Source organism: Puccinia triticina, chromosome 6A (assembly GCF_026914185.1).
Source record: "Puccinia triticina chromosome 6A, complete sequence".
Lineage (NCBI taxonomy): Eukaryota > Fungi > Basidiomycota > Pucciniomycetes > Pucciniales > Pucciniaceae > Puccinia > Puccinia triticina.
In genome coordinates, this window is record NC_070563.1 from 6127499 (window position 1) to 6143231 (window position 15733).

A 15733-nucleotide genomic window follows, 5' to 3' on the forward strand; every position below is an offset into this window, starting at 1 on the left:
AGTAAGCTTGGGGTACTGGTAAATACACCCCAGTTTGCATGGGGTATTCACCTGAGCACCCCAAAATAGTTGGTGTACCGGGACACAGAGACTCAATCTTGGGGTAAAACCTCTTATACCCCAAGTAAATTGGTGTGCACAGTGCGCGCACCCCAAAAGCAACCGCTGGTCAACAGATTTGCACCCCAATTCAAAAATTAATGGGGTGCATCCCCGAGCACACCAAGAACTTGGGGTGCATCTTGGGGTGTGATTGAATTTGTGGGGTAAATTAGGGAGAAAACCATGAGTGGTGTACAGGCTTTCATTGTACTTGAAAAAGTTCAAGTTCTTGAGACAATTTTTATTTATTTATATATGCATGTATAGTCAGCAAGAAAAGAAAAATTAAACACCAAAAAAACAAGAAAAAAAATCAAGCACGGGCAAGGGACTTGCAGAAGAGAGCAAGGCCCGCCTGGATGTGAGTCAACCAGCTTTTGGCATTTTGTGAAGTCACCCGGGTTGCCAAGACGGGAGGGGGGATGGGTTTCACACCATCATTCCCTACCACATTGGCCAAAACCCAATGATTATCATTGATGTGGAGTAGATAAATTGAGTCTGATTGGCCTGAGGGACCAATGCGTAACGGAAGGTAGGTGCGGCAATCTTTCAGAGAGAGGAAAATGATTGGACGTCTGTAAGTGTTGGCGAGTATCTGACTGTGATCCAAGCTGGAAAGCCATTTGTTGGGCTCGATCCTTGTTGCCTCTTTTTCCACCTGAAGGTTTTGAACAATCCTTTTCATGGGTTTGTTGCCGCCCTGTAGTTTGGAGTAGACCGCTTGGTATTCCGTCGCTTCCTTGAGCATCTCCTTCCTGACACGGAACCACCCATCTTCTTGGTAACCAAGGGCTTTGGCCACACAGTGAAATCCACAATTCCCATCGCCAGCGGGATTGAAAATATCAAGAATGAACTCTTGGAGATGTACGGGAATCTGGGAAATGTAGTCAGGCTGATCAAAGCTCACATCAGTCATTTGCAGACACCAAAACATCAGACAAATGATAATGAAAAGCTTTACCTTCACAGACACTGTCACTCCTGCATTGGACGCTTTGACAATTTTGCCTTTAATGCTGTCACCTTTATTGCTGTCATTGTCATTGACGTCATCATCATCGTCGCCATCACTGCCATCGCTGGAGCCGGACTTGTTGCTGTATTCAAGTGATTCTTCTTGTTCGGAAGATCCGATATCATCGCCGCCTGTTATCTTGACTCTTTTAGATTTCATTTTTGTGGATGCCTTCAACGCTCGTTTCTTAGCCATGTGTTCGTGTTTTAGCTTAGCTTCAATAATCTCAAACCCCAAAGGATTTCTTGTCGTGGCAGTTGTAGATCGTTTTGATTGTTTCTTTGCAGACGGACGACCTTTTGTGTTTGTTTTGATCTCGGGTGCCTGGATTGCAACGGCAGTATGAGTTCCAGCCACAATTTTGTTGATTTGATCGATTAAATCAACGAGTTTGCTGGGCTGTTCGTGCGAGAGCGAAACCATAATTAACTTCATTTCTTCATCCAAATCGAGTTCAGGCGTGTCCGATTTCTGCATGGACACAAAGGTTTTGAACAAAACAGCTAATGAATGGGCTTCTTACGGAGGAAGAAGATGTGTACCGTTATCTCTGGATTATATTTCAGGTGCCACTGAAAGTGGAAATCTTTGGGAGCCAATGCATCCCCCCGTTTGAAAATCTCAGCCATGATGTGCAGGCATGGTATGCCAAGTCCAATCAATACTGTATGCAAGCACGGCTCGCTGCGATCAAAGTCTTTGAGACGTTCAAATTGCATCAGGCACTCCCTGAGTGGAAACGTCGAGATGTTTCCAAGGAGTGGGATGAAGCTCTTGGGAACGTTGACCAGCGTCTTGACCGTATCTCGACCAATCGACTCGTGAACCTGGTTGATTTGGGTGTCAACTGCCAAAACTAAAGATTTGAAGACTGAGAGCAAGTCGCCTGTCAAATTCTTGATGAACGATTTCAGATAGGCATGGCCCGATTTGACTCGAGAGGTATTGAGGTTTTGCAGATGGGGGTACTGACAAGCCCATGCTACGATAAATTTCTCTTTGAGCGGAAGAATCGTTGATTCAATGTATTCTAGGACAGCGGGGCGAGATGAGAGGTGCTTCTTCAAAGCGTCCAATCGTTTGATATAGATTTCCAGAGTTTTGGCTTGGGTGACTTTGCCCCACACGGACATAAACTCCTTCCATGGATCTGGTTTGGGTTTTTCCGGGGTCTTGTCCTTGGTCAATCAAGGCTTGGGTTTTTCTACACGAGCCGGGAAGTGCTTCTTGCAATGTGTTGTGATGTTATTGTTAAGGTGCCAAGTACAGAGATTGGCTTGCGAGTCAGGAAAAATTTGAGCCAAGGCGCCACGCAAGGCGTTGTTGCAATCAGTGACGAAAACTTTGGGGATGCGTTGAGGTCGCCATACGTGCTTCTTCAGGCAGTTGACCGCCCATAAGTAACTTCCACTGTCTTTGTGAGCCATGAAACAAAAGCCAATCAAGAAAGTTCGGTTTGAAGCTGCTTGGCCGATGATATGAAGCAAGGGCAATTCATACTTGTTCGTTTTGTAAGTTGAATCCAAAAGGGCGACATGGTGGTTGATCCGAGCTAGGTGGATGGAGCCGGGGTGAGCAAAAAAAAGTGTTCTGATTGCCCCGTTATCTGCCACCTGAACATTGAATGACCAGTTCAATTCCTTCAAAATACACAAGAGTGCCTCGGTTGGTGATCGACCGTCCAAATCCTCCCGGCTTATTTTTTGAAGTGTGTTGCTAACTGTCTTATTGGTCGCATAGGTTTCGTTATCAGACGTTTGGAGCTGGAGTAGGATCTGTGCTGGCTTGAGGTTTGACTGGGAGAGCTTTCGAATTTCCTCAACTTGTTCGGGGAGGAGCTGTTTGTGAGCGGAATGAGAGGAGGGTGCAGCCGATGCTTCATGGTTGTGTTGGCCATGTCGAATTTCTAGACTCCAAGTCTTGTTGGTAATTTTTTTGCTGGTGGGAATCAAGCCTTTAAGTTCAAAGGGGCACCAAATTTTTGAGGTGGATGTTTTTTGTCCAGACAGATTAAGGATTGAGCCACAAAATTCACCAGATCGATCACACCGAATGTACACGTTTTTGTTGGCGTTGGAGCGGGCTTTGAAGATCGCGTATCCGTGCTGTTTGGCCCAGTTTTGACAAAATCTGACCAAGTCGTCCATTGAGATAAACTGGGCGCAAGGCGGAGGATCCAACGGTTCTGAAACGCAAAAAGATAGAATAATTTCAGCTTTGGTATTGTATCTATGGGAGAGGGGAGAGTAAAAGAGCAGAGAGATTCTTACCTCCAGTGGTGTAATTGAAGTCTTTTACATCAGTCACCACACCAATTTGAGAAGACTGGCCTTCGAGTTTGTTGGTTGCTTCGTTTTCATTCATTTTCAAATCTGCGGTGGTGGCGGTCTCACAAGCGGGAGAAGTCAAATCCTTGTCTGAGGATGAGGACTCATCGGATTGTTCTGATTGGGCCAATGGTGCAATAATTGGAGGCACTTGAGCTGGAGCCAACGGAGGCATGATTGAAGCCGTGGGAGGGATAATTGGAGCCAATGGGGGGATGATCGGAGCCAAAGAAGCAGGGGGGACGATTGGAGCCGAAAAAGCAGGGGGGATTATTGGAGCCGAAGAAGCTGAGGGAGCTGAAGGGCCAAAACTGGCCAGAAGCTGTGCCATCTGCGCCCAAACCTCTGGAGGTACCGTGATACCAGTGGTTGATGGGGTGCTGGCGCCGGTGTTGGACATATCTGTTGTGAGAGGTTGATATCCTGCTTCACCGTCGCGGAGTGGTGTTAAACCGGAGGGTTGGTGCCTGGGTGGTGCTTGTTGGAATTCGACTCACCCTCATAAGAGGAGTACCCCTGGTGAGTAGTACTCTAGTACACTCACCAAAGAGTTCATAATGAATATTAATATTCATTATCCTCTGCAAATCTGTGACAGATCCCCTGCACAACCCAGATCGCAAGAAGCCTCGCGCTATTGCACCAAGCAGTGACAACAGCAACGTCACCGCTCAAAACTTAGTTGATTTGCTATCGACAAGCTCCTTGTGAGTTGCAGACTTCACAAACTCAGTCGAATGAAAAGCTAATCATCTTTTCATTCTTCTTTAGATCAACCAATCCCGAAGTCCAAACCAAAACGAAAGATCGAAGCAGTCAAACGTTCACGAAGACATCGTGAGTCGTCTGACGCTTTCTTTCTTCTAAATCTCAACCCAATGAAGAAGTCTCTGACTCTTTGATTGTCTTAAAACAGATACACGAGTCTCGCGGACCGTATTAGCTCGTCGATCATCGACAAAGATTAAATAAAGACTAGATCGTTACAAATATGTAAAGTTCTTTTTTATCTTCTTAAAAAGAAGTTAGCCAGCTAAATTAGAGTACTGACGATCAATGTAATTGTTTTAATCTTTAGTGCTTTTAACCAGATACATCTCAATCTTGTTCAGTTGCTAGTCACTCGACTAAGTTACGGACACAGACAAGCATCTTTGAGCAGATTAAGCATCTGCCTTCAGGTAAACACCTTTGTTATTTTAATAGAACATTACTATTATATCTTTGTATTTCTTTATCAGTCATACTTATAAAAGAAATACATCTTCAGCTTTTACAATTCTCTCAGTGCTGTGTCAAGCTTGAGAAGCTCGGTACCCCAGGAATGTCTGGTTTGGTGTGACACCCCAAATATATCTGGGGTGCCCAGCAGCACACCCCTTTCACAGGGGGGTCACTTTATCAAGGCTGGGGTGCGGGTTATATGCACCCCAGCGGGATGGGGTGCAGGGGCTTTGCACACCATTGATTTTTATGTGTTTGGGGTACTCCCTGACACACCCCAACTTTCATGGGGTTTGAGGGTATGTACCCCAACCTCACTGGGGTAAGCGCCTGTACACCCCAATCAATTTGGGGTACATATGGGATGCACCCCATTTTGGTGTACATGGAGCAAAAGCTTGGGGTGCATTTAGCATGCCCCTAAATTTTTGCAATGGAGGATGGGACTTCTTTACAGCAGAAATTTCATTGGAAGGACTCATTTTCTCTAGATGATGAGTTCTTCCTCTTATTTTCATTTCCAATGGTAAAGAATCTCTCTTTTCTGTTTGTGATGTCAAAGCCATAAAGAGACATGTAATCATTTCCAAGGATAAGGTAGTTTATTCTTGCATTTTTCATAACTACAAATTCTGCTAGAATTCTAATGGAACCTTTAGTGTGAGGAAAAATCAAAGCCATTTCTATTATGCCCATTGGCTGTAATTGATCACTACAGCTGTGAAATTTAGCATGGTTGATTGGCATGAGCTTGTTTTCCCATCCTGGTATTATAGAGTCCAGCAATTTGTTGCTGATGATTGAGCAAGAAGCTCCACTATCAAGAAGACATGAGTGTTCTCTGGATTCAATTAGGACAGTAGTGAGATTTGCTTTTCCAGTAAGATGAGCTTTTCCTCTATCAGGTTTACATTTCATTAGTCTAGCATCTTCTATGTGGGAGGACTGGCAGGATTTGTCCCAGGTCTGAGGTTGATGAGTTTCAGCTTGAATTTCAGCAATGGAGAAGTCTTGGTTTATCTCACACTCTACACATGTTCTCCAAAATCAAAATCAACTAAAGGATCATAATTGGCACCATTTCCATTGTCCATGGCAAGAATCATGTGGTTGGTTCTATGATTCTCTTCCTCTTCATCCAGTTCTGATTCAGACTTATGTGGTTCACCTTGATTTTCTCCATTGTCACTCTTGGGATCATCATCATCCTCCATTCCTACATTATTGATTCTGTTCTTCTTCTTAGGGCATTCCCTGGAGAAGTGGCCAGTTTGTTTGCAGAAATGACACATAAGTTTTTCTTTCTCAGGGGCAGAGACAGGATTCTTTTTGGTAGAGGAGTCAGATGGCTTATCAGCTTTCTCAGGGGCAGGATTGTTTCTCCATTGGGATCTGTTAAGAGGGTTGTTAAGAGGGTTATAATTGTTTGTCACAGGCTTGTTCCTTTTCATGACTCTATCTATGACTTCTTCAGCAATTATGACCATATTCTCAAAACTCATTTCAGTAGCATCTCTTTTGTATCTGCTTTTAATAGCATGCTCAAGGTTTGGAGGGCATTGCTTCAAGATTTTCTCACAAATAAGATACTCACTGAGTTCAGGTTGATAAGCCTTCAGTCTTTCTCTCTGATTACCAAACCATTTATGGATTTTCCTTCCATCGTAGGCAAAGTGATCATTCTCAAACTCTTGTTGCATTTTCCATTTCCAGTTCTCAGTGCCAAACTTGTTTCTGATGGCATTCTTCCACCAAGCCCAAGATTTGTTTCCATACTGGTCTCTGATGCCTAGGTACCAATCCCTTGCAGTGTCAGTCAACAAGATTGTTAATCTACTGATTATCATGTTATCCAGCATCAAGTAGTCTCTAACCAGGATATCCGTGTTTTTAATCCAAAGTTCATGATTGTAAGGCAATTCTCCAGAGAATTTCTCCCAGTATCCATTCTTAGGGATACCTTTCCACAATTCCTTCCTCATTTCAAAGTCTATTGCACCATGATCAATGTAGGGGAATTCCTCTTGGGCCTTTGCATCAGGAGTATTGCTTGCAGGCTTGGGAAAGTTATCTCTTGGAGGTCTCTGGGGTTCAGGAGTAGGAACAGGAGGAGGGGCTCTGTGTTCCTGTTGTTGCTCATGGTGGACATTCTGGAAGGGATTATTGTATAAGAGATGAGGGGGTTGGTCTCTGTCATCTGGTATTATCAAGGAATCCAGCTTTGAGCTCACAGAGTTTATTACAGAAGATATGTCACTGAATCTTCTCTTAGATTGCTCAAATCTGTTGTGCTCATTGGCATGAAGGTCATTGATCTGATTACCTATGGATGTAAGATTGCTGCTAACTTTCTCTTCAAAATCTTTCAGATTTTGACCCATTGTATCCATGTTAGAATGACATTGGGATTCATTTACCAGAATTAAATCTTGAACTGTCTCAAACTTCTCATCTATGTGTTTCTTCAGTTGTTCTAACACATTGTTATTCACTGTGGACTTCTCTCTAGCACTTTCACCTATGTTGTTCAGGATTTGATCAAGCAAAAAGGGAATGAATTCATTTTTAAACAGATGAAGAATGGAATGATTCAGGACATCTTTAAAATTGCTGACACAAGATTCAAGAAGAGTACCAGGAATGGTTTCAACAGTACCAGATAATTCAGAGAGAAATTTAGAGAACAGGACTTGTAATTTTTCTTCTAGAAAAAAAGGACCATTTCTAGACATTTCAGAGTTAAGATTATTGAGGAAAAATTCTCTATTTGAAGGATCAGAGAGATTGTCAATATCTAAGCTGAGGCCTAGTGGGGAATCACTACTTAAGGAACTTTTAGGCAAAGATTCATCTAATAAGGGCCTCTCCCCCTGGCTCTCCTGCGTCCATAGCCTCTCCTCACTCCTCTTGTGGCTCTCATTAGGTATTCTCCTATTTCCAGAACTCTCTGAGTGTTGTCCTGAGGGCGTCTCCAGTTCCTCCCTGATCCTCTCCAGTTGTTTTGAGGATGAGGGGGGTTGTGGCCTACGAATTCTTGTGGCATTTGAGGATAAGGGGGTGGATTGTAGCCGCCAGTTTGATGATGCGGGTTGGGGCGGAATAACTGAACCACCTCTCGCTGTATAGAAGCTGGTGGCGGCCTCACTTGGAGCGTCTGCGGCGGTGGCGGCAGCGGCAAAGGAGTTCCTTGGTAATGCTGGCTCTCTAGGCGCGGCTGGGATTGAGGCTGTGGTTGAAATTGAGCCTGGTTGGAGGGGATAGGACCCTGGAACTCCTGCGCTATAGCCCGTAGTTGAGAACCTGTGGGTTCCAGCGTTGGTGTCACTAGAATAGGTTGCTGACTGGTGTGCGGCACTATAGCTAGCTGTGAATGAGGCTGGTTCATTTGCGCCGTGGAGTTCTGCAGACCTAGGCCGTTGTTCTGATTCATTAGAGAAGCCTCCAGGTTGTGTAGCTCGTCTCTGGGTATCCATTCTTGACAAAGACGGATACCTTTGTTCCTCCCAACCAGTTCTATTATCATCTCTTGCGTTAGAGAAGCTTGGGAGAGAAGGCGCCTCATGGTTAACGTGTTCTGCGCCTCCCTGGCGCGGACAAAGAGGTCGAATTGTTTGTTGAACATGCTGATGAGGCTGAAAAGCTCCTCCTCTTCCGGGATGAGGTCCATGGGCCCGGAGGACGCCTCCCGTTGAGGGCTCTGAATGTACGGAAGGAGGGCTAGATTGGGCGGCGCCGTGGGTCTCATGCCCTCTTGGTTGATAGGCTGGGAGGGCGGTTGACTCGTCTGAGGAAGGTTCACCGTCAAGTCTATCTGTTCCCTGTTGATAGGCTGCGGAACCGGCGTGGATCTGCTCAACGCTAGGGCTATGGATGTTTCCCTCGGCTGGTATAGGGCCGGAGGGGTCCCGGTATCAGGGGGGAGCGGCTCCTCTTCCGGGAGCTTGAGGAAATCCTCCTGTAGAGGCGGCAAGGCTGCTTCTAGCCCTTCGAAGCCGTTCTTTGGCGGCTGGGCTAAGGCGGTACCGGTGGCGCAGCTCTTCGGAGAGGTCTCTGCCATTTCTAAGGTGGGGAGGCATGATGATTACGTGTAAGAAAGGAGAGTAATTAAGCGGGAAAAGGAGGATTAAGAGTTGAGTAAGGTTAAATACCTGAAGATCTGGATTTAGCGGAAATCCTTTTGCTTTTCCTAGTAGTAGAAGACGCTTTCTTCTTGTTTTCTTTTACGCTTGACTTTGCTGAGGAATTAGAAGTCCACTCGGCTATGTTGACGGGAGCTACGGTCTTCTTTTGTCTAGTTTTCGGCGCTTTTGCGGTAGCTATAGGGGTCCACAACATGCTACTGATTAAGTTGCCGTTACATGGATTTGATACTATTTTGTCGTCGTGGTTTTCTTTGTCTGCGCTAGTCTGCGCCGTCAAGAATTTTTTTACGTTCAACTGCGGTAATTTTGAATGAGAAGCAGGAGAATCTTTTGAGCCTACTCCGTTTTTCGCTATCTCTTCTTGATCCGAAGATATAGAGGGTTCTGGGGAGGATAAGTCCGACGAAGGGATAAATAGCGGCGCGGAGGAGTCGCAATTCTGCACTTTCACGAGTACACAGGGCGTAAAAAAATTTTTCAAGGGTTCAGTTAGGAAATTTATCAGTATAAAAGTAATTTTGGATAATTTTAGAAGAATTTTAGCGTTAGTAGGATATGTAGAAAAATTTTTAAAGTGATTTTTTCGAATTTTTTCGAATTTTTAAGAGTTTTTTGTTTGATTTAGTCAGGATTATCAGTGCTTTGGCTTTATAGCAGTCTAGAATTATGAAAAGGTGAGTAATTTTCCCGATGAGGCCCCCAATTGTGAGCCTGAGTCTCTACAGTGACTGCAGGACACAAGAAATGGGGGGGCAATAGTTGGATTTCTTGGGATAAAGAAAATACAACTATAAGAGAAAAAGAGAAAGAGAGAGAGAAACTGAGAAGGATCAGGATAAAGAGAAGTACTAGGTTATTCTAGTGGGAATGCACGTCCACTGGCAATGCTACTCTTCAGAAGAGTGCTGCTAATCTGTGCTAAGAAGTGCTACAGCTTCCTCTCAGGAGGGTATCTGGATTAGATAAGTTTAATCCAGCCACAATTTTTTAGCTTCCTTCTGGATAGTCAAGGTTCTTAAAGGGAAACCTGAGGGACAGCCCTGTAACCTAGATTTGAGGCAAAGGCCAAATGATATTAAGGGACAGCCCTGTGATCAAGAGTGAGGCAAAGGCCAGTAGATTTGGAGGGACAGCCCTATGATCAAGGAGAAGACAAAACCAGCAGAAAGAGCAGATCAAGCAAGACACAGAGTTGTACCTCTGAGATAAACAAGGTTCAGTGAAAGAGGTTACTTACTGTCAATATCCTAGGTGCCTGTGACGGTAGGTATACTGGGAGTATTGTAAGCTCTTTGGTGGTGATCCTGGGGTTATCTGGGTGGTGGTTCTGGTGTGCTGAAGTCTTTAGATCCGCCTCAGGCAAGGGGGATCCTGACTACAAAAATTTTCACAGTTTGCTTATGTAATTTACATATGTACATGTGGTTTGGCGCACCTGGTAGCGCTGACACGTCACAACTGCGCATGCGCGTCACAACTCAATAACTCAGGGAAGGAGTGTAGTTACAAGGAATTGATGAGTTGTAACTAGGTTTAAAATTGCATGAGGAAACAGAATATGAAGTCAAAACAAGGTTATCTCTTAAGATAAAAAAGATATAAATTAATTCATATGTAAAAAGTAGAAAAAGGCAGACTTTAGGTCAGCTGAGTTGACTCTAAGGCTGACGGTGGCTCCCTTGGGCCCTTCCACTCTGCCGCGCCCTAGTAGGCACTGCGGTGGATCCACCTAATTTCTCTACGTCTAGTAGCCCTGGCACTACTAACTGCTTACATGGTGAGAGTTCCAGAAGTCAGGGAGTGACTCCCCAAGACTCTTGTGTGTGGTTTGGCGGAAGGATGGTCCCCGATCCTTTGTGCTGCGCTCTTGTGGTGCTTCTCCTGGTACCAAGTCTCCCAGAAGGGGGGACCGGACAGGGAGGAGAAGGCAGGGGACCGGATCCTTCCGGAGCAGAAAGTCCCTGGAGGGTGTGTGGGCAAAGGCGCTAGACCCCACGTGTGAAGATGAGTGCCTAGACCTTCCTAGAACTTGAGCAGGGTGGGCGGGTGGTTGCAAAAATTAACTTTGATCTGGGCAAGGGTGAGAGCAAGTAAGATGACACTGATGGGGGTCTGGATGGAACAGCATGACGCTTGGATCAGGTGGGGAAAGCTCTGAGGTCTTACTGGCCTTGAGTCTTTGGTCTGGAAGCTGGCAAGGCTGAAACGCTGCGCTGCGCTACAAAAAAGCGGTCTTTTAGCGCAGCGCAGCGGGGAGCCTCTGCGTGGTCAGCCCAAAAAGCGGTAGCACAGCGCCAGTCCCGCTACGCTACCGCTGAAAATAGCAGGGGCCCGCTTTTTCCCCGACCCAAAAAGCGGTAGCGCAGCGGACGGGGCCGCTCCTTTCAGCGCCGCGCAGCGGCCACCAAAACAGCTGCGCTGCGCTTTTTTGGCTGGCAGCGGGGGAGCGCTACACGGCCAGGTCAAAAAGCGGTAGCGCAGCAATGGTTCTGCTGCGCTACCGCTGAAAGTAGCGGGTTCCCACTTCTTGCCAGACCCAAAAAGCAGTAGCGCAGCGGGCGGGGCCGCTCCTTTCAGCGCAGCGCAGCAGCCATCAAAACCGCTGCGCTTCACGCTGCACGGCGCTTTTTGAAGCGCAGCGCTTTCACCCTTGAAGCTGGCAACCTCCCCTAGTCCCTGTACGCCACTATCTCCGCCGGTGAGGTGTGCAATAAATTGAGCAGTTGTCCAAGCCACATACGTGCTCTGGACTGGCGTGTACAGAGAGTGGCTAGATGTCTCCATGGACTCTACCCACCTCCTGTTACACTCCCGGTAACACAACATCATTGATATGAATGACTGGCATTCCGGTCATCAAGAGGACAAATCCCTCTCAATGACCTGACCGGCACAGACTGGTCATCCAGAGGGCATCGGGAGTGATGTGCCTTCTTGATGACTGCTCTATTCCCGTCATTGAGAGGATACATCCCTCTCAATGACCAATCTTCTCCGGTCATTGAGAAGATACATCCCTCTTGATGACCGGAACAGACCGGTCACCAGGAGGAATCAATCCTCTCAATGACTGGTACAGTCCGGTCATCAAGAGGGCATCAAAAGGAATCACATCCCTCTTGATGACCGGAATAGACCGGTCATCAAGAGTACAAATCCCTCTTGATGACCTGCACAGACCAGTAATTGATAGGACACCAGCCTCTTGATGACCAGAACAGATTGATCATCCAGAGGATTGATTCCTTTTGATGCCCTCTTGATGACCGGTCTGTACCAGTCATTGAGAGGATTGATTCCTCCTTTTGAACAGCGTTTTCTGGTCATTCAAAGGGTGGTTTCCTCTCAATGACTGGTCTGACCATTCATTGAGAGGGATGTATCCTCTTGATGACCGGAACAGATTGGTAATTCAGAGGATTGATTCTTCTCAATGACCAGAACAGACCGGTCACCAAGAGGGTGGTGTCCTCTTGATGACTGGTCGATACCAGTCATTGAGAGGAATGTATCCTCTTGACACCGTTCTGCACACAGACCGGTTGTTGAGAGGATTGATTCCTCTTGATGACCGGAATAGAGTGGTCATTGAGAAGGCACATCACTGCTGATGCCCTCTGGATGAGCAGTCTTTGCCGGTCATTGAGAGGGCACATCACTCTTGATGCCCTCTGGATGAGCGGTCTTTGATGGTCATTGAGAGGGCACATCACTCTTGATGCCCTCTGGATGAGCAGTCTTTTCCGGTCATTGAGAGGGCACATCACTCTTGATGCCCTCTGGATGAGCGGTCTTTGATGGTCATTGAGAGGGCACATCACTCTTGATGCCCTCTGGATGACCAGTCTGTGCCGGTCATTGAGAGAGATGTATCCTCTCAATGACCGGTCTATTCCGGTCATCAAAAGGGATGTGGCCTCTCAATGACCAGAATGCCAGACATCAAGAGAGATATATCCTCTTGATGACCGGTCTGTACCGGTCATCAAGAGGGATGTGTCCTCTCAATGACCAGAATAGACCGGTCATTGGATTCCTTCCAATGCCGGAGTGTCTCAACACGGCCGCCTGTTGCCGCACGGAGTTGGGATTGGGTAGCTCGATGGGGGTGTCAGCCAGGATAGGAGGAATAGGTTGGACAGTAGGGTCTTTGGAGACAGGAGGAGGCTGGGCTTGGGGGACGGGCTCATCAGACGTGTATGTCTTGGGCAACAGGGTGGAGTGGAGAGGCTCATTGAAATGTGGTGTATGGTGGGCCAACTGTGACTCCGAGCCAATTGGCTTCTGGTCCCATGTGCGGATAGTTTCTCCGGGGGAGCTGGTGGCGCGCACGGAGGAGGGCCCAATGTCAAGCAACGTTAAGTCAACGGAAATTCCTGTGCGCAAGGTAAATCTGTAATTTCAAGCAAGTATGTCACCCAGGAGTAGCCAAATTTGGTGCCACAGGAAGCAGGAATTCTTGGTGTGAACCTCCCTATTTCAAACTGGTCATCTACCATTTTCATGTCTTTTTTATCCTCATCTTCTACTAACTTAACAAATTACCCCCTATGCAGGACTTGGTGACCGCCGACAAGAGTAATGCAGGAGTGGGCAGGATGAGAAAATTGCAACTGTGGGCAGTGAGCTCACTTCTCTGGGAGCAATGACAGGACCCACCCCCAATATCTTTTCTTGGTGGAAATTGTGCAGGTTTGGATGTGCCAGTATGTATCTGCAGAACTCAAAATTAACTCTGCACTATTTTAGTGGAGATTTTCCAAGCTTGATATACCCAACCCATTCCCATTTCCATTAATTAGGGCCTGTACCATACACGGCGGGGGTACTTCTTGCCACGCCCGTCCGTGGAACCCACGGCAGAAGGGTAACCCGTGGAACCAACGAGGATCGGCTTGGTAACCCCTTGGTAAGCTCGTTGGTTCCACAAAACGGGTTTTTTCCACGTGGAACCAATGGGCTTCACACTTTTCCCCGTCAGTTCCACAATGTGCCTTCCTGGCACGCGTGGAGACCATGTCAGCTTGTTGCTCACGTTGGTTCCATGGCATTTTCTTTTTTTTTACTTCCAGCCAAGACCACCTCAGGCTGGTCCTGAGGTTTTGAAAGTCCAACAAAAATTGATTTTGAAGAGAGGAAAAAAAATTGAAAAACAAAATTTAACAAAAAACCTATCACAAACCCAATTGCAAACCAACGTTTGGGGGGTTGATAGCGTGTAAAGAAGCAGAGCTCCAGAATGGGAAATGGCTGCGTTGTTTGGCACTCCCTCTCATCCAGGCTCCCTGCCATGAATGTGAGTTCAAGTCCCAATGGTGACAGTTTTTAACAAGCTGCTCCCGCTGAATTTTTCAGGCCTGCCTACGTGACCACGTGGATTCCACGGGTACACATCTGTAAATATCCGTGGAATCCTTGGGGCCATCACAAGGTGCCCCTGTGATCCACTTGGTGGAGATCACGTGAACGTGTGGACCAGCAGCCGCTGGTCCAACCTCACGCAGGGGCACTATGGGGAATCCACGAGGATTCCTCAAGATATCCTTGTCAGAGCACTCCCCGTGTGTAGGGCATGAAAATTGAAATTTTCCAAATTTATTTACCTCAAAATTTCTTGGGACAAAAACTGAGCCTGGCCGAAATGTAGGCTGGAGCCCAAATGTGAAGAATTTTAACATTTGAACCCTCCACTAGTTTTCAATTTTTGTGTACAGGGCAAAAAAAGTTGAAATTTTTCAAAATTGAGGCCCATGGTACAGGCCCTTAATGTAACAACTGTAAGCTACGAGTTTCCAGTACTTTCATTGCCTTGTCCTAGTCCTACTCTGAAAAACGGCTTGGAAACACACCCCTCGCGCTTTTAACACCTCCGACATGCGTTTTTGGTCTTCAATGGGCCCTGCAGACTCAGATGCAGTTACCCACAAAGAACATATTTTTCAGCAAATAAGCAGGTTGTTCAGTTTCAGATGCGTGTGGGTGTAGTTTTTCAGATGTCCTCTCAGTCCAATTTTGAAAAGAAAAGAAAGAAGGAAAAACTGACATCTGGACCCCATACGTGCATCCTGAACCGAGACGCATTTCAAATTGGGCAGCCATGTCGGAAGAGTATCCAAGTCACCAGGGGGGTCAGACTGGCGACCAATCGAGAAGGCATCAAAAAACGGAGCAGGCGGCAGTTCAGACCTCGCAACAGAAAGTTTTACAAGGGATAGGGAGGAGTGTAAGGAACCGGGGGCCGACAAGACAGCCAGCAATAAGCAAGGTTTTCAGCTTTCTTAAGGCGCAGGAGGACTTCATAACGATGTCGAATAGGCCCCGATTTTTAGTAGGGTCATCAGAAGTTTCAATGCTTGCTGGGATCGAGTGCCACGCAGAATCCACATCAATCATCAAGATTTCAAACCAGGGTTGGTGCACTCTGTTAGGGTTCGATATAAGCCGGGCCGGTCGAGCCTTGAGGTTGGACATAAGATTTTGAGCGTAAACAAGCTCTTTGCAGAACTCTTTAAAATCGACGAGAGTTCGATTTCGTCCAAGTCCGGCTCTGTCAAGACAACTGATCGTAAGGCATGATTCAAGATTGGTATCGCCGGGGGAATCGTTGACTCCTCCGTCTCGATTTGCGGGCCCGATAGTATCCTAAAGTCGATTGTATGTAGAAATTTCCACTTTGAGAGTAAACGATCGATGGCCTCATCGATTCGCCAGCTGAGACCCTTCTCGGGACGGTTTGACCAATGCCCAGTGGTTGAAAATTCTTGGATCCGCTGCCGACTTGCTAAGGCTTCGAAGATTGACTCTTCATCTTCACCGAAGAAGAAATGATGAATTACAATGCATTCGATCAGGGGACAGGATCGGATGAGTTCGCTAGTCAGAAAGCTGTAGCCCTGTGTCATCATAGACCTATCACG

The 15733-nt window shown here is 46.5% G+C and overlaps 2 protein-coding genes across 2 annotated transcripts; one reads left to right on the forward strand and one right to left on the reverse strand.

The window, feature by feature from the left end:
- Nucleotides 1–970: 970 nt before the first annotated feature.
- PtA15_6A694 (uncharacterized protein) lies at nt 971–1219 on the forward strand (the record flags this gene model as incomplete). The annotated part of the gene is made up of 1 exon (XM_053170426.1): nt 971–1219. One exon carries the CDS (start codon nt 971–973, stop codon nt 1217–1219), a length of 249 nt encoding a protein of 82 aa, XP_053021619.1.
- Nucleotides 1220–15208: 13989 nt separating this feature from the next.
- On the reverse strand, nt 15209–15721 carry PtA15_6A695 (uncharacterized protein; the record flags this gene model as incomplete). Its single annotated transcript, XM_053170427.1, has 1 exon — nt 15209–15721. One exon carries the CDS (start codon nt 15719–15721, stop codon nt 15209–15211), a length of 513 nt encoding a protein of 170 aa, XP_053021620.1.
- Nucleotides 15722–15733: the final 12 nt, after the last annotated feature.